The sequence below is a fragment of the Penicillium subrubescens genome (assembly GCF_028828155.1).
Source record: "Penicillium subrubescens strain IBT 31985 chromosome Unknown utg000001l_segment0_segment0, whole genome shotgun sequence".
Classification (NCBI taxonomy): domain Eukaryota; kingdom Fungi; phylum Ascomycota; class Eurotiomycetes; order Eurotiales; family Aspergillaceae; genus Penicillium; species Penicillium subrubescens.
This window is the reverse complement of record NW_026643151.1, coordinates 1383696-1404066: the sequence shown is the minus strand read 5'-3', so window position 1 is coordinate 1404066 and position 20371 is coordinate 1383696. Positions and strand designations below refer to the sequence as shown.

At 48.8% G+C, this 20371-nt stretch overlaps 8 protein-coding genes across 8 annotated transcripts; 3 read left to right on the top strand and 5 right to left on the bottom strand.

Annotated features, from left to right (window-relative positions):
- Window positions 1-661: 661 nt before the first annotated feature.
- N7473_000422 (fungal specific transcription factor domain-containing protein) lies at window positions 662-2376 on the top strand (the record flags this gene model as incomplete). The annotated part of the gene is made up of 2 exons (XM_057146362.1): window positions 662-744; window positions 798-2376. 2 exons carry the CDS (start codon window positions 662-664, stop codon window positions 2374-2376), a joined length of 1662 nt encoding a protein of 553 aa, XP_057014248.1.
- A 1987-nt stretch (window positions 2377-4363) lies between these two features.
- N7473_000421 (uncharacterized protein) lies at window positions 4364-5086 on the bottom strand (the record flags this gene model as incomplete). Its single annotated transcript, XM_057146361.1, has 2 exons — window positions 4364-4759; window positions 4796-5086. The coding sequence occupies 2 exons, from the start codon at window positions 5084-5086 to the stop codon at window positions 4364-4366; spliced, it is 687 nt and encodes a 228-aa protein (XP_057014247.1).
- On the bottom strand, window positions 5087-5939 carry N7473_000420 (uncharacterized protein; the record flags this gene model as incomplete). The annotated part of the gene is made up of 3 exons (XM_057146360.1): window positions 5087-5476; window positions 5509-5730; window positions 5769-5939. The coding sequence occupies 3 exons, from the start codon at window positions 5937-5939 to the stop codon at window positions 5087-5089; spliced, it is 783 nt and encodes a 260-aa protein (XP_057014246.1).
- Window positions 5940-7730: 1791 nt separating this feature from the next.
- On the bottom strand, window positions 7731-9956 carry N7473_000419 (uncharacterized protein; the record flags this gene model as incomplete). The annotated part of the gene is made up of 2 exons (XM_057146359.1): window positions 7731-9375; window positions 9433-9956. 2 exons carry the CDS (start codon window positions 9954-9956, stop codon window positions 7731-7733), a joined length of 2169 nt encoding a protein of 722 aa, XP_057014245.1.
- Window positions 9957-10719: 763 nt separating this feature from the next.
- On the bottom strand, window positions 10720-12730 carry N7473_000418 (nucleobase cation symporter-1 family protein; the record flags this gene model as incomplete). The annotated part of the gene is made up of 5 exons (XM_057146358.1): window positions 10720-11295; window positions 11353-11650; window positions 11741-12098; window positions 12152-12333; window positions 12444-12730. The coding sequence occupies 5 exons, from the start codon at window positions 12728-12730 to the stop codon at window positions 10720-10722; spliced, it is 1701 nt and encodes a 566-aa protein (XP_057014244.1).
- A 754-nt stretch (window positions 12731-13484) lies between these two features.
- N7473_000417 (uncharacterized protein) lies at window positions 13485-13685 on the top strand (the record flags this gene model as incomplete). The annotated part of the gene is made up of 1 exon (XM_057146357.1): window positions 13485-13685. The coding sequence occupies one exon, from the start codon at window positions 13485-13487 to the stop codon at window positions 13683-13685; it is 201 nt and encodes a 66-aa protein (XP_057014243.1).
- A 599-nt stretch (window positions 13686-14284) lies between these two features.
- Window positions 14285-16667, top strand: N7473_000416 (uncharacterized protein; the record flags this gene model as incomplete). The annotated part of the gene is made up of 6 exons (XM_057146356.1): window positions 14285-14945; window positions 14989-15835; window positions 15905-16005; window positions 16064-16152; window positions 16213-16401; window positions 16470-16667. 6 exons carry the CDS (start codon window positions 14285-14287, stop codon window positions 16665-16667), a joined length of 2085 nt encoding a protein of 694 aa, XP_057014242.1.
- A 1927-nt stretch (window positions 16668-18594) lies between these two features.
- Window positions 18595-20096, bottom strand: N7473_000415 (uncharacterized protein; the record flags this gene model as incomplete). The annotated part of the gene is made up of 4 exons (XM_057146355.1): window positions 18595-19190; window positions 19261-19774; window positions 19860-19887; window positions 19948-20096. The coding sequence occupies 4 exons, from the start codon at window positions 20094-20096 to the stop codon at window positions 18595-18597; spliced, it is 1287 nt and encodes a 428-aa protein (XP_057014241.1).
- Window positions 20097-20371: the final 275 nt, after the last annotated feature.

The following is a 20371-nucleotide window of genomic DNA, read 5'->3' as shown; positions in this document are numbered from 1 at the left end:
GAGGCTATGACAATAAAGAACAAGGCTACAATAATGAGGATAATGATGATGCGCGATAATTGAAATCACAACGATGAGCGAAAGAGCAAGGTACAGATGTTGTTAAGACACGATGAGTAGTTAAAAAAGGCTACCCTTGAAGTAACATGAGCGTGAGCAAATGTTGCATTGCAGACACGAAGTTTTTTTTTTCAACTGGTTCAACGTAAAAGTTTAGAAAGGTTCCCGCCATAGGAAGACATCTGCCAATGCCGATAACGGACGTAGAAAGACCTTTGGTATGTACTCCGTACTGACTGCCGAGCGAGAGCGGGAATTAAACACGTGAGCGTAAGACAGGGTCATACAGTAATATTTGATTACTTGCCTGCTTTATAGGGAAGAACCGGTAACCCTGGGACGCTGACTTCGTTACACGCTAGTCGAAGCATGATGATGCCCCAGCCACACTATTATTTCTCGAATCGAATCTTGTTGACTTTCGGTATACGGTTCCCATAAACCTGTCAAAAGTGAAGCAGCAAAACACTTCATATTCCTATTGGAGTAGATGGCTTCGAGGTCGCGGGGGGACCCTAGGCGGCGCCCTTGTGACCGGTGTCGCCAACGAAAGTCGCGATGTGTTCAAGAAGCCGGGAAAGAAAACTGTACGGCCTGCGATATGTATCACCTGGAATGTACATTCCTTCATGGTCCACAACCACGGACACGTACAACCAGAGAATTCGCCAAGGGGCCGGGCAGGTACGTTGGGTCATCGATGCCGTCGAAGACGCGTGCTAAATAAAGGGCCTCAGGTTTCAACAAAATCAAGGTTCACCGACGCAGCTCTCTACTACAGAGTCTCCCAGAACACATTCTGGATTTGATTCAGCCAATACTTTGTTGAATGGCACGCTCGGCCTCGGCTTACGCTGGCATTCGGAATATATTGGCCCCGCAAGCTATCATGAACCCACTCTTATTGATCTGAAGCAGTGCGCCATATCTACCATCGGCCAAGATAACCCGTATCCGCGAAGAGTCAGTGAATCCACCGTGTTCATCACATATCCCGATGATGAATCTGCCTTGCAGTTGCAAGGCTGGGCGGACCTGGACCAAATAGAAGAATGCATCCGTCCTTTAGGCCAGACTCTTGTGAATCTCTACTTTCATACCATACACCGGACGTTTCCAATTTTGGACAAGAACGTGTTCCTGGAGAAATATACGCAGTCATACCGCAACTTTATTCCGCCATTGCTCGCCTCTGTTTACCTGCTCGCATTAGAGATGAGGTTCTTGGACCGAAAGTTGGCCAACTTAGCACAAGCACCAGATACAGTGCGCCTGGAAAATCTGGCCATGCGAGCGATGGAAGATGAGTGGAAGCGACCCAAATTGTCAACCCTGCAGGCGGGCCTATTGTTATTACAGCGGAAAGGCTCTTCCCATAATGACACCCTGCCCGCCAAACTCCTTTCCCTTGCATACACGCTGGGTGTCCATGTCGACTGCAGCCACTGGACAATTCCTGAATGGGAGAAAAGCATACGAAAACGATTAGCCTGGGCGCTATATATGCAGGATAAATGGGGCACTCTCATTCATGGCAGACCGCCTCTTATTCCAGCACAGATTGACAGTGATGAAGATAAAAGCGACTGGGTGGTCCGCCCGTGTACTCTCAATGACTTCCCTGAAACGACAGCTGGGGATGAGAGCTCTGGGGTTGTAGACGGCCCTGCAGGCCGAGATGCCTTTCTACACTTTATTGAATTAACGAAGATATTCAGTTCCATCATAGCGACCTTTTGCTCGACTGGTGCAACCAGGAAAGGGGGTCTTCTGGATCGGATCGGAGCATCAGGGGCTCTTGAATTTGCGAAGCCTCTAGCATTGCAACTGCGCGACTGGCACGCAAGACTACCTCTCAGCCTCCAGCTAGACTCCACACCATCCTTGAAATTATCCACAAATGGGGCTTTGCATCTGTCACACGCTGCCGCAGAGCTTACAATTCATCGTGCACTTCTTCGAATCTTAACCCCTGACGACTCCCCAAGTCTCATTTCAGCCATTCGGGGGGCTGCTCGGGCGCGCCTTGTATCTGCCATTAATTTGATTGGAGCATTTCAGCTAGAGCACTTGCAGTCTTTTTGGGGTTTCGCAGCAGCAGCACAGGTGACTTTAGTTGGAATCTTGGCTGGTCTGCTGTGGGCAACTAGTGCCAACGCTGATGAAGCATCAGAATACGCTGAACACCTGGAGAGGCTTCGCTGGATTCTTCAAGTCTGGGCTTCGGCAATACCGTTCGCTCGTGAAGCACTTCGGATGCTTGATGAAGATATCGGTGACCTAGCTGCGATGAATGTGACCCCAGGTCGTGATTGATAGCTCCATCTTATCACAGGGTCTAACAAGGTAGCGCGGCTGGTGTCTTCTTCTTTTGCCATGATATATTTTTTATATAAATTCAACACGGGGGGTGCGTGCTACATAGCCTTTATGAAAATTTTATTTTATTTCGATTTTATGCCTCAGTGTAGTCTATTCTCTAGTAGCAATAATGCCCCCAAGGATAAGGACGTCTCCTCGCTCGATTCCATGCTTAGAGCACTGATCTTGACCAGACTACCCATATTTTTGCCATAAAAAAAGCGTGGAAAATTTGAAATTTAGATGCTTCCTAAGACGAGGGCGAAATTACTAGGGGAATTTCGCCGTAGAGGGGCAATTTAATCCCAGCATCTTGATTGTGAAATTGTTTACCCCCAGAGCGAAAGGGTGGCAATGGTGATTTGTAGAATGCACCCGACCAAGCCAAGTCCTATCACTCCCTCTGTCACGGAATGCTCAACTTGCATGCAGGTCTTTATCTCGAGGAAGTCACAATTACAGATTTTCATTTCAAACGTAAATTGACGGTGCCCACACTGCGGTATCGCAAGAACGACCAACGTCGAGGCGGCTTCAGTCATATTCCGCGAGACATCCAGCAAAACACAGGTGGGGGGAGAATTCCCGCTCACCAGCATAAATATGAATCCTGCACCACTACTAAGGACTTGCAACCTAGAGCGCCCCGCACGATTAATAAATGCTCAATAAAGACGACCAAGTGGCCAAAGTGGATCAGACTAAGCTGACGCAGGTTACCAAAAGTCCATCGAAGAGAATTCACGGCACTGCAAGGTGCAAAGCCAATTCTACCGTTTTTAGCAGGGACCTTGACCAACACCAGATATTCAGTGTTCCCCGCTTGCGTGATGGCATCCTCTAAGTTTGAGATTAGTCTATCGCTCTCAGGAACGACTGAGTTCCCGTAGCTGATGCAATTCCGAGCACGACGTTTCAAGCCGAGTGTTACAGTCAAGAGAAGGGCCAAGGATCAATCTGTACCATTTGATGAGAAAATTAAAGCTAAGGAGAAGAAAGAAGACGTTTGGCCAAAAGGGAACCAGCTTAAGTGCTGCCCCGAGCACAGACCACTTTCCACCATCCCCATTCGGCCTAGTTCTATTCCTCCATTCGTCCTCAGTCTTACCAGTCCTCCGAACGACGATCGTAACACCGAGATCCTTGATGTACTTCGTAGTCGGTCGAATCCAAATCAGGCGCATAACTTCCTCACAGCTGCTATGTCGCATTTTTCGGAAAAGATCCATAACCAGTTTTCATGACACAAGTCTCAGCTTGGTATGTAAGGTCTAGAAATCGACAACCATTGAGATATGCGTAAGTCACGGTCTTTTCAACCAAAGGCACAAGAAATTCTGCAGAAGTCACATGTTATGGACAATAATAGCACTGGAAACAAATCGCGATGGACTTGATGTCCGCCATATTCAAGGTGCGCATGAACGAACATAAGGCAATCATGTTGAGATGAAGGATAGAATATAGAAGAAGTGATAGCATGTATGACAGTTAGTTGACTATTTTGAAGATATCTAAACTCTGAGAACCCCCAAGGGGAAGCGTGCATAACAAGTCTGCCGAGACATTGACAAATGTCACCGCGTTCGGCAATGAGAACGGTCACAAGTCAGATTCTGGCTAGAGTAGGAAACAGGCATGCATTGGGTTCCACCTAAAGACGGCGTCAGATGGCAAGTAATTGGATATACCTTCGCCATCCTCTGGAACAGGTGATATCTTGCGCATTATCAAGACCAATTGGCTCGCAAATGAATCCCTGTACCCAACTCCCATTCAGCAATTCAATGGACCCGATCCCCAAAGGCGACGCGACAGTGCCTGGAAAGCTGCCCATCTAAGCGTGTGGCATGCTCCAAATTTCCACGTCAATCGATTCTCCACCTTCCGCGACACGTTTTAAGCCAGGCCTTTGTACTGGGCCGGATGTATACAGCGCATATTATTTTATAATCTGGTGCTGTGGCTGTGGCAGCGTCGAAAGTTGCGCCCCGAGTGTTGCGCCCCGAGAGATCAAGTCCTTGTTCAAAGGAAAACCAGAGAGGTGGGCACCGACCACTGCTATTGGAATCACATCGACATCGACGAGAAGACTGGAGGATTTTTCCTGGTAGTCGACACAAGTCGCTCCTAATAGGCGTGGCCAATCGGAGAGCCAACGCCGACCCAGAGGCAATAGACGTCGTTCTTCGCAAACAACTCCGATGAGAGTTATCCCAAATGGAAGACCATCCTCTCGCCAGTCGGCAGGGATAGCCAGAGCAGTCCAGTCAAGAAAGTTCACAAAATGGGTATATGTCCCTAATCGATTGTTTTCTCCAACAGAGTCGATTTGAAGCTATTCGATGGAAGGGAACGTAGGAGTCGTTGGCACGAGAAGCGCATCAAATCTTCCAAAGGTCTTTTTAATCTTGCGGGATAGATCTTGCCGGAGGTACTGGCTCTGAAAGGCATCTGCAGCCGAGAACTCCCTCGCGTTCATGATTATACTGTACACGACTGGGTCCATCAACATCGCATCCACAGATACTATGAATTTATTAATGGCAGCATATCGCTCCGCAACCCATGGACTCTCGTAAAGGAGTGCCGCCAAAGCAAACAGGGGCATGAAATTGACCGGGGTTAATTGCCAGTCAAGTCGTTCGGCGTTGGCTAGTGCCATTTAGTATGCATCTGCATGCTGGGATTGACCAAACCACTTTGGATGGGAGCGAACAGCCATTACTTGTTTTGAAAGTGGAGTGCCCCGAGAGATCTTGTTAGTGATATAGTCAAGCCTGCTCCGAGAGTATGCATCTTGAGGATCATAACCCTTCGCCAGTTGCAATAGCAGCTCAGCATCTTCTAGAGTTAAGGAAAAGATAGGAACGCAGTCCAATGATCTACACGCAGGGACTACACCATGCGTACTCAAAGCCCCTCGCGTAGGTTTCAGTTCAATGACATTGTTGAACCCAGCAGGAACCCTCCCCGAACCTGCGGTATCAGTGCCAAGGGCAAATGGAACTAGTCCCTGGCCAACGGCAACTCCACTACCGGAGCTCTCCCGCCACTGATGCATTTTGGGTCAAAAAAGTTCGCAACGGCTCCATAGGGGGAGCGTGTAGCGACGAGACCTGTAGCGAATTTATCGAGATTTGTCTTTCCAATGACTATATCTCCATAAGATTTCAGTCGTGCGACGACGGTTGAGTCAGTATTCGCAGGCTCAGTGCTGAAAGATGGATATGCGGCTGTTGTATGAAAACCGGCTACAGCAGTATTGTCTTTCACTGCAAAAGGTACCCCGAGAAGTGGGAGCTTTTTCTTTGCGAAAGAAGTGATACATTTTATTTCCATTGCACGTTAATCTGCTCTGGCGTTGCTAACGAAATCCAAGCATGTGATATATCAAGTTCGGCTTGCTCGAGTAGTGATAGATGGTTCGTTGGTCCGGAGACTGATTCCTGCAAAGCACGCCATTGAGAGATTGTGAGTGGGCTTGCTTTGCCTCTTGCTGATATTATCGCCGGCATCGTCGATAAAGCGACGAATATGGGTATTCGCGAGTCTTCGCGCACTTGTGTGACTGGAGGAATGGGAAATAATGATTAATATCCGTTCACAAAATCAGGAAGCCTTAGAAGCACAATGCACCTCGAAGGTTTAGTCGAAACAAAATTTCTTAGCCAGTGTTTACTGTTTGGTCTGAAGTGACCAGAGAGAACTACTGTAATTCATACCTAGTCATGATTACAATTCCAGCCAATGATACATCCCATATAATCTGCTCCGATCCATTCGCAATTAGCCGCCCCGCTCTTTCGCCGATCGCGCCGACCCGCGCCGACCACGCGCGCCGTCGGCGCGGTCGCCGACGGCGGAGGACAAACCACTTCATTACATTACTTAAGCCTCGGTTTTCAACACACCCTTAGAATTCAGAATATCCTGCTTATCGAACTATTGCTATGATACCTGGATAGCCCAGTCCCACCAGCCAAGCTCCATTAAGGCGTTGGAATATGGTTCAATGATGAGGGTCATTCTCTCACTGCTGCCGTCATTAAGAATACGGCTAGATTACAAAGGCTCAATCCCGCATCCAAGAGCGGATAGTGGAGTATTAAACCATACCACCAGCTATTTATGTACGATTACAACAGTGGAGGTTGAAGGGATAATTCTTATTTGGTTTCTTGAATTTTTTTCGAGAATATTGAATCTAGTGACTGCGCCAAGTTGAGCTTTTATGGAGCATTATGGTCTCTACAGGGTGCTATGCTTCGACTGTACGTCCGTTTCCATACTTGCTATTGGGTAGTTATATGTAGTAGAAACTATAATCAAAGTTCTCCAGTGCGAGGGCCTTACGGGCGTTCTAATACTGTTTTTGGGCTAATTTCGTATGGAAAAACGCCGTTTTCAGTTGTATTTCCGTTTCATATGCTTTGGCTGGCGTTCGGATCCTTCTTGCTTCCGCCGAAGGAAGCGCCTGCATAGCCAGTACGCCACTAGTTAGGCTGCAACAGGTTATTAGAGTGTTGATTGATTGATAGTCAAAGTTCGGCGCATTATTTTTTCCAGAGATTGCCCTGAGGCAGAAGCCTTTGTGCCACTCTCGGGCAACTCGCGAAGCATGTTTCTCACGTCCATCTCAGGACCACGAGCATAGTCCCCCCGATTCCGTGCTGCGAATTCGTAAATTGGATTTGTTGCAGCCGCGCATAAAAGTCCTCATCACTCAGTCAGGTACCGTGTATATCGAATCGAATGAGAATTCTCACACAACTAATTGACACCTCAAATCTGTATCGTAACCGATGGTTCTTTTCTTCCCGATGTATCTTCGTACTGTATGATGGAATAATCTGATCGGCTGGCTTTCTTCATCCACCATGGCCAATCCATGATACCAATTCGGACGAGCAGGGTCTTAAAAAGAAAGAGAGGGACAGAGCGTGACCTCTCAGCAGAAAAAGACGAAGCGGGGGAAGAGATTGAACCAACTAAGGTTGGTCGATATCCACGGAAGCGCACCCCAACGTGAAATGCTGAGTTTCAATCTCGCTAGATATCGAATCAAGCTAAAGTCGTGCCATTATGTAGAGAAGGCAAATCGGGTCAGAATTAGACCAGGAGGAACTAACTATGGGTTGAGTTGATTGAAGAGAAAGACTGACTGCTCCCGGTGAGGTTGGAATATCCCAGAGATCATGCGCATACTCGGTTGTTCCAAAAATTAGCCAAGACTACTAATTCCATGAGAAAGCACCAAGAAATGTGTGTCTATTTTCGATTACATATTTCCGAGCGGCAACTTGCCACTACATGTCTCGACAGCTTTCTTTGACAACATCCATGAAAACCGCGGCGACATCTAGAACCTTCCCATCATATCCAGTTCCACCAAGAAAAGTAACCCCAAACGGTAGCTTCACTCCATCTTCGTTCTCCATCCACCCGGCATTGACACTAACACCACATAAATCAACAACGTTGCCTGCATGTGTGAACGTACCAAGCTTGGAATTCAGAACAAGTGGGTTATCCAACATCTCCTTGATCGTAGGATGGAATGGTACACTTGGTACGACCAGAGTATCAATACCGCCCTCCAAGGCGTTGAAAATTTTGTGTGCTTGCATGGTGTATCGAGTTTGTGCGGCCTGATCATGGAATACTTGCCAGGCTTTAATGTCGGATGAGAGTGCGGATTGAAAGATGGATTTTATGGTGGGATGGAGGGTATCGATATTCTGAACGAAGAACTCGTGACCCATGGAGGCGAGACGTTCGTGTACAAGCGATGCATCATAAAGAAGTTCGCCGGCTTTGGTGAATGGTGTGTAGTCGACGTCAACTAATCTGCCACCGCAAGATCTTAACTTCTCAACGGTAGCCTGGAAGAGTTCTTGGTATGCTTTGGAGCAAGTTTCCAGGAGAGAAAGGGGAGGAATGCCGAATGTGAAGCCTCCCTCCTTTGGCCCCCGGAAATCCACATTCCAAGTTACTAAACTGCTTGGCAGTTTGGCATATGGATCCAAGGGATCGTGCTCGTCAAGTATATACCAGACTTCCCGTGCATCTTGTAGGTTAGGCGCCATGATGGTAATTGTGTCCAGGCTTTTACATGCAGGTACCAACCCCCGAGCAGAGATGGTGCCTTTGGTCGGCTTGAAGCCAACGATGCCATTCAAGGCTGCCGGGACACGAGTACTACCTGCCGTATCGGTTCCAATAGCGAATGAAACAAGCCCAGCTGCAACAGCCACACCAGACCCCGATGAGGAGCCCCCGGAAATGTGGTCAGTACTGTAGACACAGTGGGGGATACCATAAGGTGACCGGCATCCCGATAGACCGGTTGCAAGCTGGTCCAAGTTCACCTTTCCAATGTACAAGGCACCAGCGTCAAGGAGATGCTGAATAGATGGGGCCGTAGAATCTGCGATATACGCGAAGCTCTCGCACGCTACACTAGTGACTAGGCCTGCGACATCGATACTGTCTTTCACTGCAAACGGTATTCCAAAAAGACGAGGCAGTGGCTTTCCAGCGTACTTTGCAGAGAGCTCTTTTGCTGCTTCAAGTACATCTTCAAGAGACTGTTTAGAGATCCAGACGGAAGGGTCAACCGTCTCATATCTTTCTATCCGATCAAAAACAGATCGGACGATCATCTCAAGGTCCAGGAGACCATTTTTGTATTGTTGTTGCAGCTCAGAGATTGACGGAAGAACACCGTCAAAAGTGGGGGGAGCGCAAGGCTGTTTCAACTCGCACAGCTTTTGTGCTTCAGCAATGAAGTTCGAGCTGTGGCCAATGTATCCAAAAAGGCCATCTTGTCCGCAAATGATATCGAGGGACGTTGCCACCATCTGTTGGTCAAAACCACCAGTACAGTCTGACAAGATACAACACTCGTACCCTCGATCGTTGCATTCTCGTAAAGTTGTCGTCACACAACACCTGATCTACTCGTCAGCCAATGTGAACAATGCAAGATTTCTTCTCAATGTATCTTACTCGGTTGTAACGCCAGCGAAAATTAGATGGGTAATACCTCTGGCCAACAGGACCCGGTGAAATCCAGTATTCCAAAAACTCCCTTTCCCTGGCTTGTCGATAACAGGTTCTCCAGGGTGCGGCTGCAACTCGTCAATAATATCGTGACCCCACTCGTCCCTCACCAACAGCCTTCCCATCGGCCCTTTGTCGCCGATTCCCATCATATGGTGGCCGTTCGGCGCGCTCATCTGTCTCAACCTTTTTGCTGCGTGTAGATCTGAAAGATCCGAGCGATGGCCTTCCCTAGTATGGATGACCTGAATGCCAATCGAGCGGGCGACGCCTAGCACTTTCTGAACCGTTTGTACGATCTTGCTGACGGAGGCGAATATCTCAGGATCCCCACATTGAATAGAACCGAATCCGTTTGGATGCAGAAAATCCCTTTGCATGTCAATAATGATAAATGCGGTGGTTGCGAGGGGAAAGTTGAAAGAGTAGGGTCGAGCATTGGGAAAAGAAAGCTTGATCGTTGGTGCCATTTTGTATGCAACCTCTCTGGGCTATTGATTCGTGAAGCGTGATAGAAATATGAGGTTAACGCAGCGAACAAAAGACCCTCATGTTTATATAGCGAGAAAAAAATTCGCGCAAACAGCAAAGGAGGAATCTCCGCTCAATCGCCAGTCCCAGCTGACCGTGCCGTGGAGTTAGGTGTGCCTGGATAAGACAAGGCTTGGTAAGGTGTAAAAAGATAAGATAAATATTTCGCGCTTAGGCACACAAAGATAAGAGTCGCTAACTCTTAATGACCAGGCTAACGGAATGTGGTAGATTTCGAGCCGACTCAATGTTTCCCCAGTTTGGCCAGCATTTTCGATATCGGCACACTGATTAGTGTTACGCTAAAGCACGAGGTAGGTTTTAATCATCAAGTGGTAGCATTCACGAAGCAACTAAGCATGAGAGAGAGGGAAGAAGGAAGGAGGGAAGATGGCGAAGAGACTATCTAGATAGTACATTGATGCCTTAGGAACCAGGCATCAACACCTGGCAAACATGTGACTCGTAACAATGAAGACTATGTATTTAGTTGCTTGAAACTGTCGTACAATGAGCACGAGTAGGAATAGCAAGAGGCAAGGAATGATCGAAATGTACACCTGTAACAATTTGGCAGCAATGAATATTTATTGTAGGGGTAAGCGTCAAAGCAAATGATTTGCACGTTCTCGACACAGAAAGAAAAACTCAAGCTTGGTGAATGCAAGAACAAAATTGCCGAACGGAACTCTAAAAAGAACTTCAAACAGAACTGATCACCGGTGAAATGGATTTCGCTTCAAGTTTCCCTTCTGACATGGTTGCTTGCCCATCATTGTAAACCGGGACGCCGTTCACCATCGTCATTTCGTCGGAAATGGTACACTGAACGAGCGTCTCGGTCGCTGGCCAGAAATAGTTCAGCGCGCAGTAGATAACAAACGCACTGGTGAAACCCCACATGAAGCTAATGTCGTAGATACGATTGATCGTGCCCACGGAAAGACTTGGCGTCACAGCATGTGCCATACCCGGAAGATTAGGAGCAATGGAAATAAGGAAGACAACAGCTGCACGCCAGTTAAATCCTCCCTTATATCGGTATATGCCCCGACGCCGATATAGAGATGGAATGTCAATATGCTTCCTCTTGACAATCCAGAAATCAGCTGCGATAATGGCGGAAATTGGGGCCAGGAAAACGGCGAGTGAGGCCATAAAAGTCAACAGGGAAGACGCCGAGGAGATAATTTTCCACGGTACCATTACCCAGCCTCCCATAATGGTTGTGATTATGGCTCCCCGCCGAAGATTGATATACTTAGGCCAAAGGGTTGTCTGCAGGATTCAGATCAGCGGGGGCTACATCAAAGGGCCGGAAGGTTCAAACAGTACCATATCATTTGAGCATGAAATAACATTGGCCGAAATGTTCGTTCCGATCTGGGCTATGACCCAGGAGAGGCCAACAAAAAAGGCGCCACAACGACCACTTGGCCCATCCCACTGTGCGGCTAATTGGACGGGGTCCCAGATATAACTACCATAGAGAACCTTACCAGCACTTGCCGCAATTATGCCGAAGACGCCAATCAATGATGCGAGGAATGGCATGAAGAGCGCCTGCCAATACACTCCATTGGATTTCTTCAGGTAACGGGTAAAGTCAGGAATATTAGTTGCCATCGTAAGCCTATTCACCGAATGATTTCAGCACTTGCCATTCCACCTGTGAGATCCACAACGTTTACCAGGGGGGAAATTAGAGTTGTGAAAAACGCACCATGATCCAGTAATACTTGACATAGACTGAAGAATCATCCAGTCTTTGGCAGAGCCTGAAACGGTAGCTTGTTGTGCCCAAATCTCACCGGCGCCACCTGCCTGAACGCATAGCGCGATGACCGTCGCGACCGACGTGACTAAAACAACGACCGTCTTGAACACGAAGAACCAACGGAGCTTATGTGGCGGGATCAGTAGCAAAGGAAACTGGAGACTCCAGAACAGAATATGAGAACACATTTGTTGTGACGTGATACCCGCGGATGCAGGAAGCGAGTTCGGAATGTTCAAATATGAGGGCCAGATGGCGCGAATGATTTGCGTCATGGCTGTTGATCCGGTGTATGTTTGGATGGCTTAAAGCAGTGTTAGTCGAGTCAATAGAAGGTGAGCAACCAGAATCACATACCGTGCCAAAACAGTGCAGTTATCATGCGAATGACGACTGCTGCTCGTGAGAGGTAGAATCCGAAAGAAGAACGTGAGGCCACGGCGAAATTGACGTGGAGGTGGGCACCGATGGCTCCGTTGAGCACAAGAGGAATAGTGACCATGGAATAGCCGATGATGAGACAGTAGAGAGCTTCCCTCCTAAGACAAACTATGAGCACGGGTAAACGGAAATATATATTGATGTGTGTATGCGTGTATCCTTAACGGGCTTAAAGAGAGGAAACAAGTTGGAAGTCATTCAAACTGACCATGTGAGCCCAATGGCGATAATAGAGGCTGCGCACTCCCAGCCCTGGGCATTGAGCGCATCACTGAACCAGAAACCCAGGACAGTCCATGTTGACCAGGTTCGTCGCTCAATAGGAGTCACGCCGGAGTCGATGTTAGACCAGCTATCTTCGTCGGCGAAAGTTGTCATCTGCCTCGGTAGCACCCAGCCAGAGGGCGACTTCTTCTGCTTGATATGTTCTTTAATCCGCTCACCACGACGACGCAACGACGATGTCATTAAAGCGGTAGCTGAAGCGAAAGCCATGATACAATAGCTTCACTCAAACAAAAGAAAAAAAAAAAACTCAAAGAAATCTCTTAGATGTGTACGGAGTGCGTCTTAGGAACAGGCCAGGTATGTATAGCCGAAGTTCATTCTATATGTCAACAGTCAGACATGATTGATAGTTAACTAACTATCAATTAAAGTTGCGATAACAATCAGGAGAAGATAAGACGGTAGTTATCTTGATAGACAGAGGCTGGTTGTCTTATCTCCTTGTAATGATCGTTACCACTGAAACGAGCCTTAAAGCTATTCGAGCCCAATAGTTTACCCGAGGGCGGATTGAGCCAACACGATATCCCCCCCTCCCCCTCTATCTCCACTATTTTTTGGTGATATTCGGTCGGATCCTTTTGATCTTGTTATCCCATGCCTAGTTTTATCTAAATGTCACATAATATTCTAGGATTATCAGGTAAAAGGGCCTTACCCTAAGGGGCCCTTTTGGTTGGATGATTTTTGATGGGAGATGCTAAGGCCGGTTCCTGCGGGTAGGCTATACCCGATTTGGCCAGCTTCCTATGCTGGGTTGTTGGCCTTAGCTATCTGGCAGCTTATGTGGCTTATGGACTATGATCATTTCTAGCCTTCTAGCTATGATATTTAGCTATGATATTTAGCTATGACATTTCTACTGGGGGAAATATGGTAGGTAGGACTCCCATGCCAGAGCGGCGATGATTCTGATCACGCCGCAGAAGATCAGTAACAGGGCCTTCCAGCTCCGCCACAGATGCTGTTCGCCTCCCCAGAAGATGCTAATCAACAACGAGCAGGTGCTTCCAAGGAAGAGCATTGCCCCAAGGTACTAAAGACAAGGAAGCCGCTCTTTGAGAGAGATGACGCTGCGGTGGCCCTCCAAGCCAAAGACAAGGATTGGAACGGTGATGCCGCAGATGGGGAAGTTGAGTTAGAAAATCCATCGGCCAGGTAGTATACTACCCCATTAAACCACCGAGCACCGGGCCAAGAATCGTGCCGGCCGTGTATCCGACCTGGTTCCCTGGTTCATCATGATGGCGGCAGGCCTTTTTCGAAGAGACACAATGGCGGTCGGAACGGAGTTGACGAGGGCGAGAATGCCACCTTACATTTTCACCTATCGCAACGGCGAGCCTTATATATTACAGAGAATACGACCCAATACCCTAATAATATTGCTACCCTTCGAGGCGCTGCCGTCTGAGATGCTCTTGCATAGTCTTCATATTTGGACGAAACGATTGTTCTCTTCGCTGGAACTCCAGACGTTGTATTTGCATCTCATCATTAGCCCACATAGGGTCAGACGACTCTGCTGGGTTATGTCACGCAGCAGCGTGATCTCTACGCCTTTCTGCATGATCAAACCGTACGCGTGATGAATGAGGGTTTAACGGGAATTGGAATTGCTAAGGAACTGGAGCTTACTGTTCGACTACGAAACTCATAGTACCGGAACAAACATTTACATGGTTGAATTTGATGTCACGAGGACTGGTGAGAAGTAAAAGTGGACATGCATTATATATTCAATGTACTATCCCCTTAAATATGTGGGGCGTCAAACAATTTACCACCCTCTCCGATCGAGGGCGGTTCCTGAAGACTGGAGACCTCGCACGATATAATGCCGATGGCACCATCAACCTCCTTGGCCGCAAAGATTCCGAGGTCAAGATCCGTGGCCAGCGGGTGAATTTGAAAGAGGTTGAAATATTGATGCGGCCTCAGCTTGGTCCGAACTTTGACATTTTCGTGGAATCGGTCCTTCCCAAGGGCAGCACGCCAACACTGGCCGCCTTCTTATTCGCGAAGGATGCCCATTCACTAAGCTCTAAGTCAGTAGATGGACACGGCTTCGCCGCCCACCCCACCTCCCTTAGTGCTCGAATACAGCTGGTAGATTCACCTTTGCAGACAAGTCTTCCTGTTGACATGGTGCCGGCTGTCTATCTGCTAGTTTCTGCTCTCCCCACATCCATTAGCGGCAAGGTTGATAGACGAGCATTAACGGAGAGAGTCATTGCATTGACCGGGGCAGAGCTGGACACTTTGATGCACGGCCAGCCTGCCGAGGTGCTGCCCCCTTCGACACCAATGGAGAAACGCCTAGTCACTCTCATTGCGGACACTCCGCAGCTCGAATGCGCCAACATAGCAGTAAACGCAAGCTTTTTGAAGCTGGGTGGCGATTCTCACCGCAATGGCCTTTGTGCGCAAATGCCAATCAGAGCAGATCGTGATCCCTCTCCAAGATATCTTCCCAGCGCCTACGATTGCAAGCCTTGCACAAAGGGCCCAAGTACAAATCGACACAAAGACCATTGATTTCGATCGGAATTCGCTTTTTGGATTAACACCCATGCAGCGGCACATTCTATCAGGGGAGCGGTCGCCTACTGGATCGAGTGTCCTCATTGAGTTACAGCGGCAGCAAGAGAGCTGCCAAGTAGCAGACGCGATTCTATCCCTTGTTATCCAGCATCCCATGTTGCGATCCCGCTTTGTGGTGTTGGAAAACGGTGAAGTCCGCCAGATGATGATGGACGCCGTAGACGGCGGATTGCTCTTTGGAGAGCGCGAAATCAAGCTGTCTGAGGACTTTGAAACCCTACGAGAGACAGGAATCAGCCTGTTGGATCCCTGCAAAGGCCCAGTCGTTGGGGTTTATCTGATTCAGAGTTTAGGAGGGAAACAGATGTTGCTTCTAGTTGCCCATGACCTGATTGTGGACAGTCGCTCGTGGGTTGTTTTGCAGAGTGACTTAGAGCAATTACTAGGTGAAAACACCCTCGATGAGGTGCCCAGCTTTCAGGAATGGTACAATCTCATACAAGGGAAGGCCAAACAAAACGACATCTTACGAGAATTAGCATCTGAGGGTTGGGCAGGTGGAGATGATGACTCGAACATCCCCATTTACGGAAGCAGCTTGAAGCTACTACGAGGACAGACAGCTGCCCTGGACAGTGAACCCTGCCATCTTCTTTTCGGAGATGTCCGCGAGTTATTACAAGTCCAACCGTGGCAAATCATCCTGGCGGCACTGGCTAGGTCATACTATCTGGTCTTTCCCGATCGCAGGCCGCCGTCTCTTGCGGTGTAGGTTGGACGAGACATAGCCAACCCATCCCTCGACTGCTCTGATACCGTTGGACGTTTTGATTCCAGTCTTGCCTACTCAGGCCCCAAGAGCCTTGGGTGCCTGAGCAGTCTAGATCATGTCCGTCGTATCAGGGACAGTACCTGGCTGTCCTCTGTCGATAATCACCGTCCCGACTCTGATCAAATCCGTCTGGGCCATGGTCTTGGCTCTCTGGACGCGCACAGATTCTGTCTGCTTTGGATATCTGGTCTCCGGGCGAGATGTGCCCATCGCTGAGATAGATAAGGTCGTCGGTCCACTTTTGAACCTGCTGGTCTGTAGGCTGGATCTGAAGTCAAAACATTCTCTCGGCGACTTCCTGACTAGTGTACAGGGTGACTATGCCAAGTCCCTCGGCCACCACCCGGGCATGATTCCAGCTTTAACACAAATGGAACAGGTAATATCAGGGCCTCTCTTCAATACTCTGGTCAACCATCGCCAATTCCCGACATCGGATCCGAAATCCATTGGTGACTCTGATCTTCATTTCCAGATCCTCTCTTCTACTGACCCTATGGCTGTAAGTTCTATTCAAGCCCCCTCCTTTTTTTTCTTCTCTCCTTTTTAGCAGCCGATAATAACCTACAGTATGACATTGTGGTCGTTGTGGATCAAGTGCCTAACTATATCAAGATTACTCTCAATTACTGGGATGTGCGACTTTCAGAAAGCACAGTGGCCAGGTTAACGTCCTCATTTGATGCTATACTGACATCCTTCGTCACGAATCCCTTATCAAAGCCGTCGGATGTTCTTAACTGTTCTCTTGTCTATAGATCGATGTAAAGATATGGTATCGCCTTTGAATTCCATCGCAGCCTCGTTTCTCCCCTTCAATTTCCTGATCAATGGAATGCTTAAGTCCACCGTGTCCTCGAACCGCTTGGTAACTCATATCCTATTCTTCCCACAGTTCGCTTGCCCTTGCATGAAATGATGTCTAAAGAGACCTTCAGCCGTATCTCTGCTAAGAAAAAAGGGCCCCAATTATTTTGTTCGCCTTTCTAGATGCGACTAGGGGCTGCGGATGGCCAGCCAGCCACGGTGTCCAGTGAGGCTTGATCTCTTTGGCTTATTAGCTTGCTGAAAGAGCGGACCTGTCTAGTGAATTTACTTAGATGACAGTATAGCTAAGAGCGCGGCAGACGCTCTTCTGTGATTAAGTACAGAGCTAGTGCCCAGCTAACTACCTAGCGTTGTTGTGTAAAGTACAATAACCGCGAACACGAACACATAGATGCAACCAAGCCAAGCCAAGTCAAAATCAAAACACAGCTCCAACTCACACATCTATAACCTTCCCAACATTAAATACCCCCTTCTCCCGCTTGGACTCATTCCAAGGAAGCACATACCTCCGCTGATTAGCCACAACTCGAATCCCTCGCTCCACAAACTCCGTACAATAATGCGTATGCCCAATAACCCAAGCTTTGACACCCCTCAGATCCGAAATTTGCGAAAGGATATCAGTTCCAAACGCGGAGTTCCACGGATTATTCGCATGCCGTGGACTAGAAGTGTTCTTGAGAGATGGGGCATGGTGTGTCACGACAAGTATATCTCGTTTTTTATTTTGTGTTTTGTTCTTGTTCTTGGTTTGGAGTGACTTTATCTCGTCTAGTAGCCAGGTCCGATCCGCGTCGTGAGACGCATTGTGATCGTCCACAGTCCAATCTTGGACCTTTTTGAAGTCTTGTATTTTTGAGTGGACAGTTTCTCTTGCTTTATGGGGGACTTTCGACCACAGTGTGCAACCGAGGATCGTAACACTAGACCCCGGAATATCGTAGGCCGTCTGATGGAGGAGGATGAGATGCCTGTTCAAGTAAAGCTCTAGCTCAAGTTTCCTAGCTTTCTGTAATCCCATAGTGAAGGTGTCATTGTAGAACTCATGGTTTCCAAGAATGAGAAAGGCAAACTCGAATCGATCTGTTTGCTTTTGGATGGAAGTGCGGTAATTGCCGAGTCTGCTCAGCGCCCAATATCACCGGCTAGTATGAGATATTTGGCGCGTACGGGGATCTCGAAGGATGAGTATTGTTGATTGATTTCGAGATGGAGGTCTGAGAGGATTTGGAAAAAAGTGTGCTTTGTATTGAAAATCGAGGATAACTTCTCAAACATCCTGTCTGTCAATGAGAGGCTCCGAGTCACTGGGGAAGTTAAACTAGGCTCGGCACTAACTTCGAGCAGCGACGGTAGGATTGGCTACCGCACGGACTCGATTGCCTATCTATACATCAAGAATCGGTCACTATGTACCAAACTAATGCCATCAACAGTAGCTAAATCTACGTTGATCTTACACCTACAATCACAGATCATCAAGACTCGCCATACAATTCTTCATTAATAACCTTCCCATCAGAATTTAGCTGCCAACCCACCATTGCTCCATCACCATCGAATCACCCAGGAAATAGACAATAGAATACATGGAGAAAAGATAACCCTGATCGGGGGGAATATGCACGCTCGAAACAAAGCATTAGATAGGAGATGACAATTTTTTGTGTCAGGAGAAAACAGAGACCCCAATCATTTTTCCGAAAAAGAAAATTCGTTGCGTTCGTGATCCATACCACCAGACCAGCGGCAAGAGAGAATGGCAGTGAGGGGGGTGGGCAGCATTGTCCGATTTGAGGGGGAAGCCGGTGATTAGATAGGTATCAAGTGATCAGCATCGAGGGGATGTTGAACTGTGGTTTGTTTACCAGTCAGCGGCGGCCTGGTTGGAGGGAGCAGGGGTCGCTGCTGGGGAGGCGTTGGATCCGCCACGGCCACGACCTCCACGACCGGCTCCATGGCCACGGCCACGGAATTCACCGCGGCCTCCGCGTCCACGAGAACCTTCGCCACCACGAGGACGACGGTGACCGCGGCCACGGTGGCCACCATTCTGACCCTTAGCTCCGGCTGGAGTTTCCTTAGCGGTAGCGGTGTTGTTGTTCACGTCGGCAGGAGTGGCCTGGAGACCAGTCTCGGTCTCGGCCGGGTCACGGGGGACCTCCACCCAGCCATCGGTGGTAGCGGACGAGTCCATGGAGGTTGGGTTGTAGGTTGTCTCAGCGATCTGGTTCGCAGCATCAGAGATCAGGGTCTGCGCAGGAGGCGCAACCTGCCCGGCCTGAGGGGTAGCATTGGCCGCCTCGGAGGCAGCCAACTCATCGCTGACGGAGGGATCCTGGAGCTCGGTCAGGCCAGCATTAGCCACGGTAGGGTCGGACACGACGGCGGATTCGGTGGTCACTTCGGTGGTCACTTCCGCAGGCGCAAACTTGTTGGATGCCAGCTTCACATCGCCATCTAAAAACAGTGGGCGTGAGCAAAATGCTTGGAGAGGCGATGCGGGGCAGGGATCAAAGACAAAACTTACAGCTCAGCTCGAGGGCCTCACCCTCAACACCAATCACCTTTTCGTCCGCACCCTCAACCAGCTTCACCATGGAATCAACAGCCTTCTTGTTACCTCCGTAGACCTGGAACAACACACCCTCGAAGGCACGGCTCTCAAGAGACTCAGTCTCGCCCGCATGACGCATGTTAGCCGCCGCGCACAAGAACTTGGTCAAGGTGAGCAATTGCTCGCGCAGAACGCGCGCCGAGGTCTCAGTAGCATCAGCAATGGCATTGGCACGCACTGCCTCCAGCTCCTCCTGGTGGGCTTTCTCCAAAGCGGCCTTCTCGCTCTCCAGACGCGCCTCGTATTGGGCAGCGAACTGCTTGTAGTGACCAATTTGTTCCTCGATCTGGGCAATGGTTGCCTGAAGAGCAGGCTTCTTCAGGGCCTGAGCCTTTTGATCGGCATTGATCTTCTTCTCGGCCACAAGGTCGTCCAGAGACTTGCCTTCGTTCTCGGCGATGATAGCGTCAATCTTGGCAGTCGCGTTCTATACAAAGAGCAACAATCGTCAGTATACTAATCAAAATCATCGAGAATCGAGCCAAAGGAAGCAGAAATCTCATGAAACATACCAACTTCTTTGCAGTGTTGCGCAGACTCCTAGAGGCGCAATCCAATTAGCTTCACGTGTCAGGCAGAAACCGATCGCGTCATACGCACTTCTGCAGCTCCTTCAAGTAGGTTGGTTCAGTGCCGTTAGCCTCAGAGACAGGACTCTCCGACCCAGCCTTGGAGGTGCTGGGAGCTTGAGAGGGCTGTCTCTTGGACTTGTCGTTGGATCTCTGAGAGGTGGCGGAAGCGGGAGCCATGATGGAATGTATGTGACACAGCTTCGAAAGTTAAAATAGGTAGAGATGTGCTGTACAAGGTGCAAGCACGTTCAAGCCCAGAACCGCGGGGGTTTACCAGATGAAAGAGGAGGATGGGTGGGAAGGTTGGGGGAGTTGAGAGAGTTGGAGAGAGAGATCAGTCGAAGATCCACAGGATCGATGTGGGTGGAAGTCGCCCGAACCCTTTCCTGATCGGTGGGCTGCCCGCATTTAAGCCTCCGGAAAGTACCTTCAACAAACAAGTTGGTCTATAC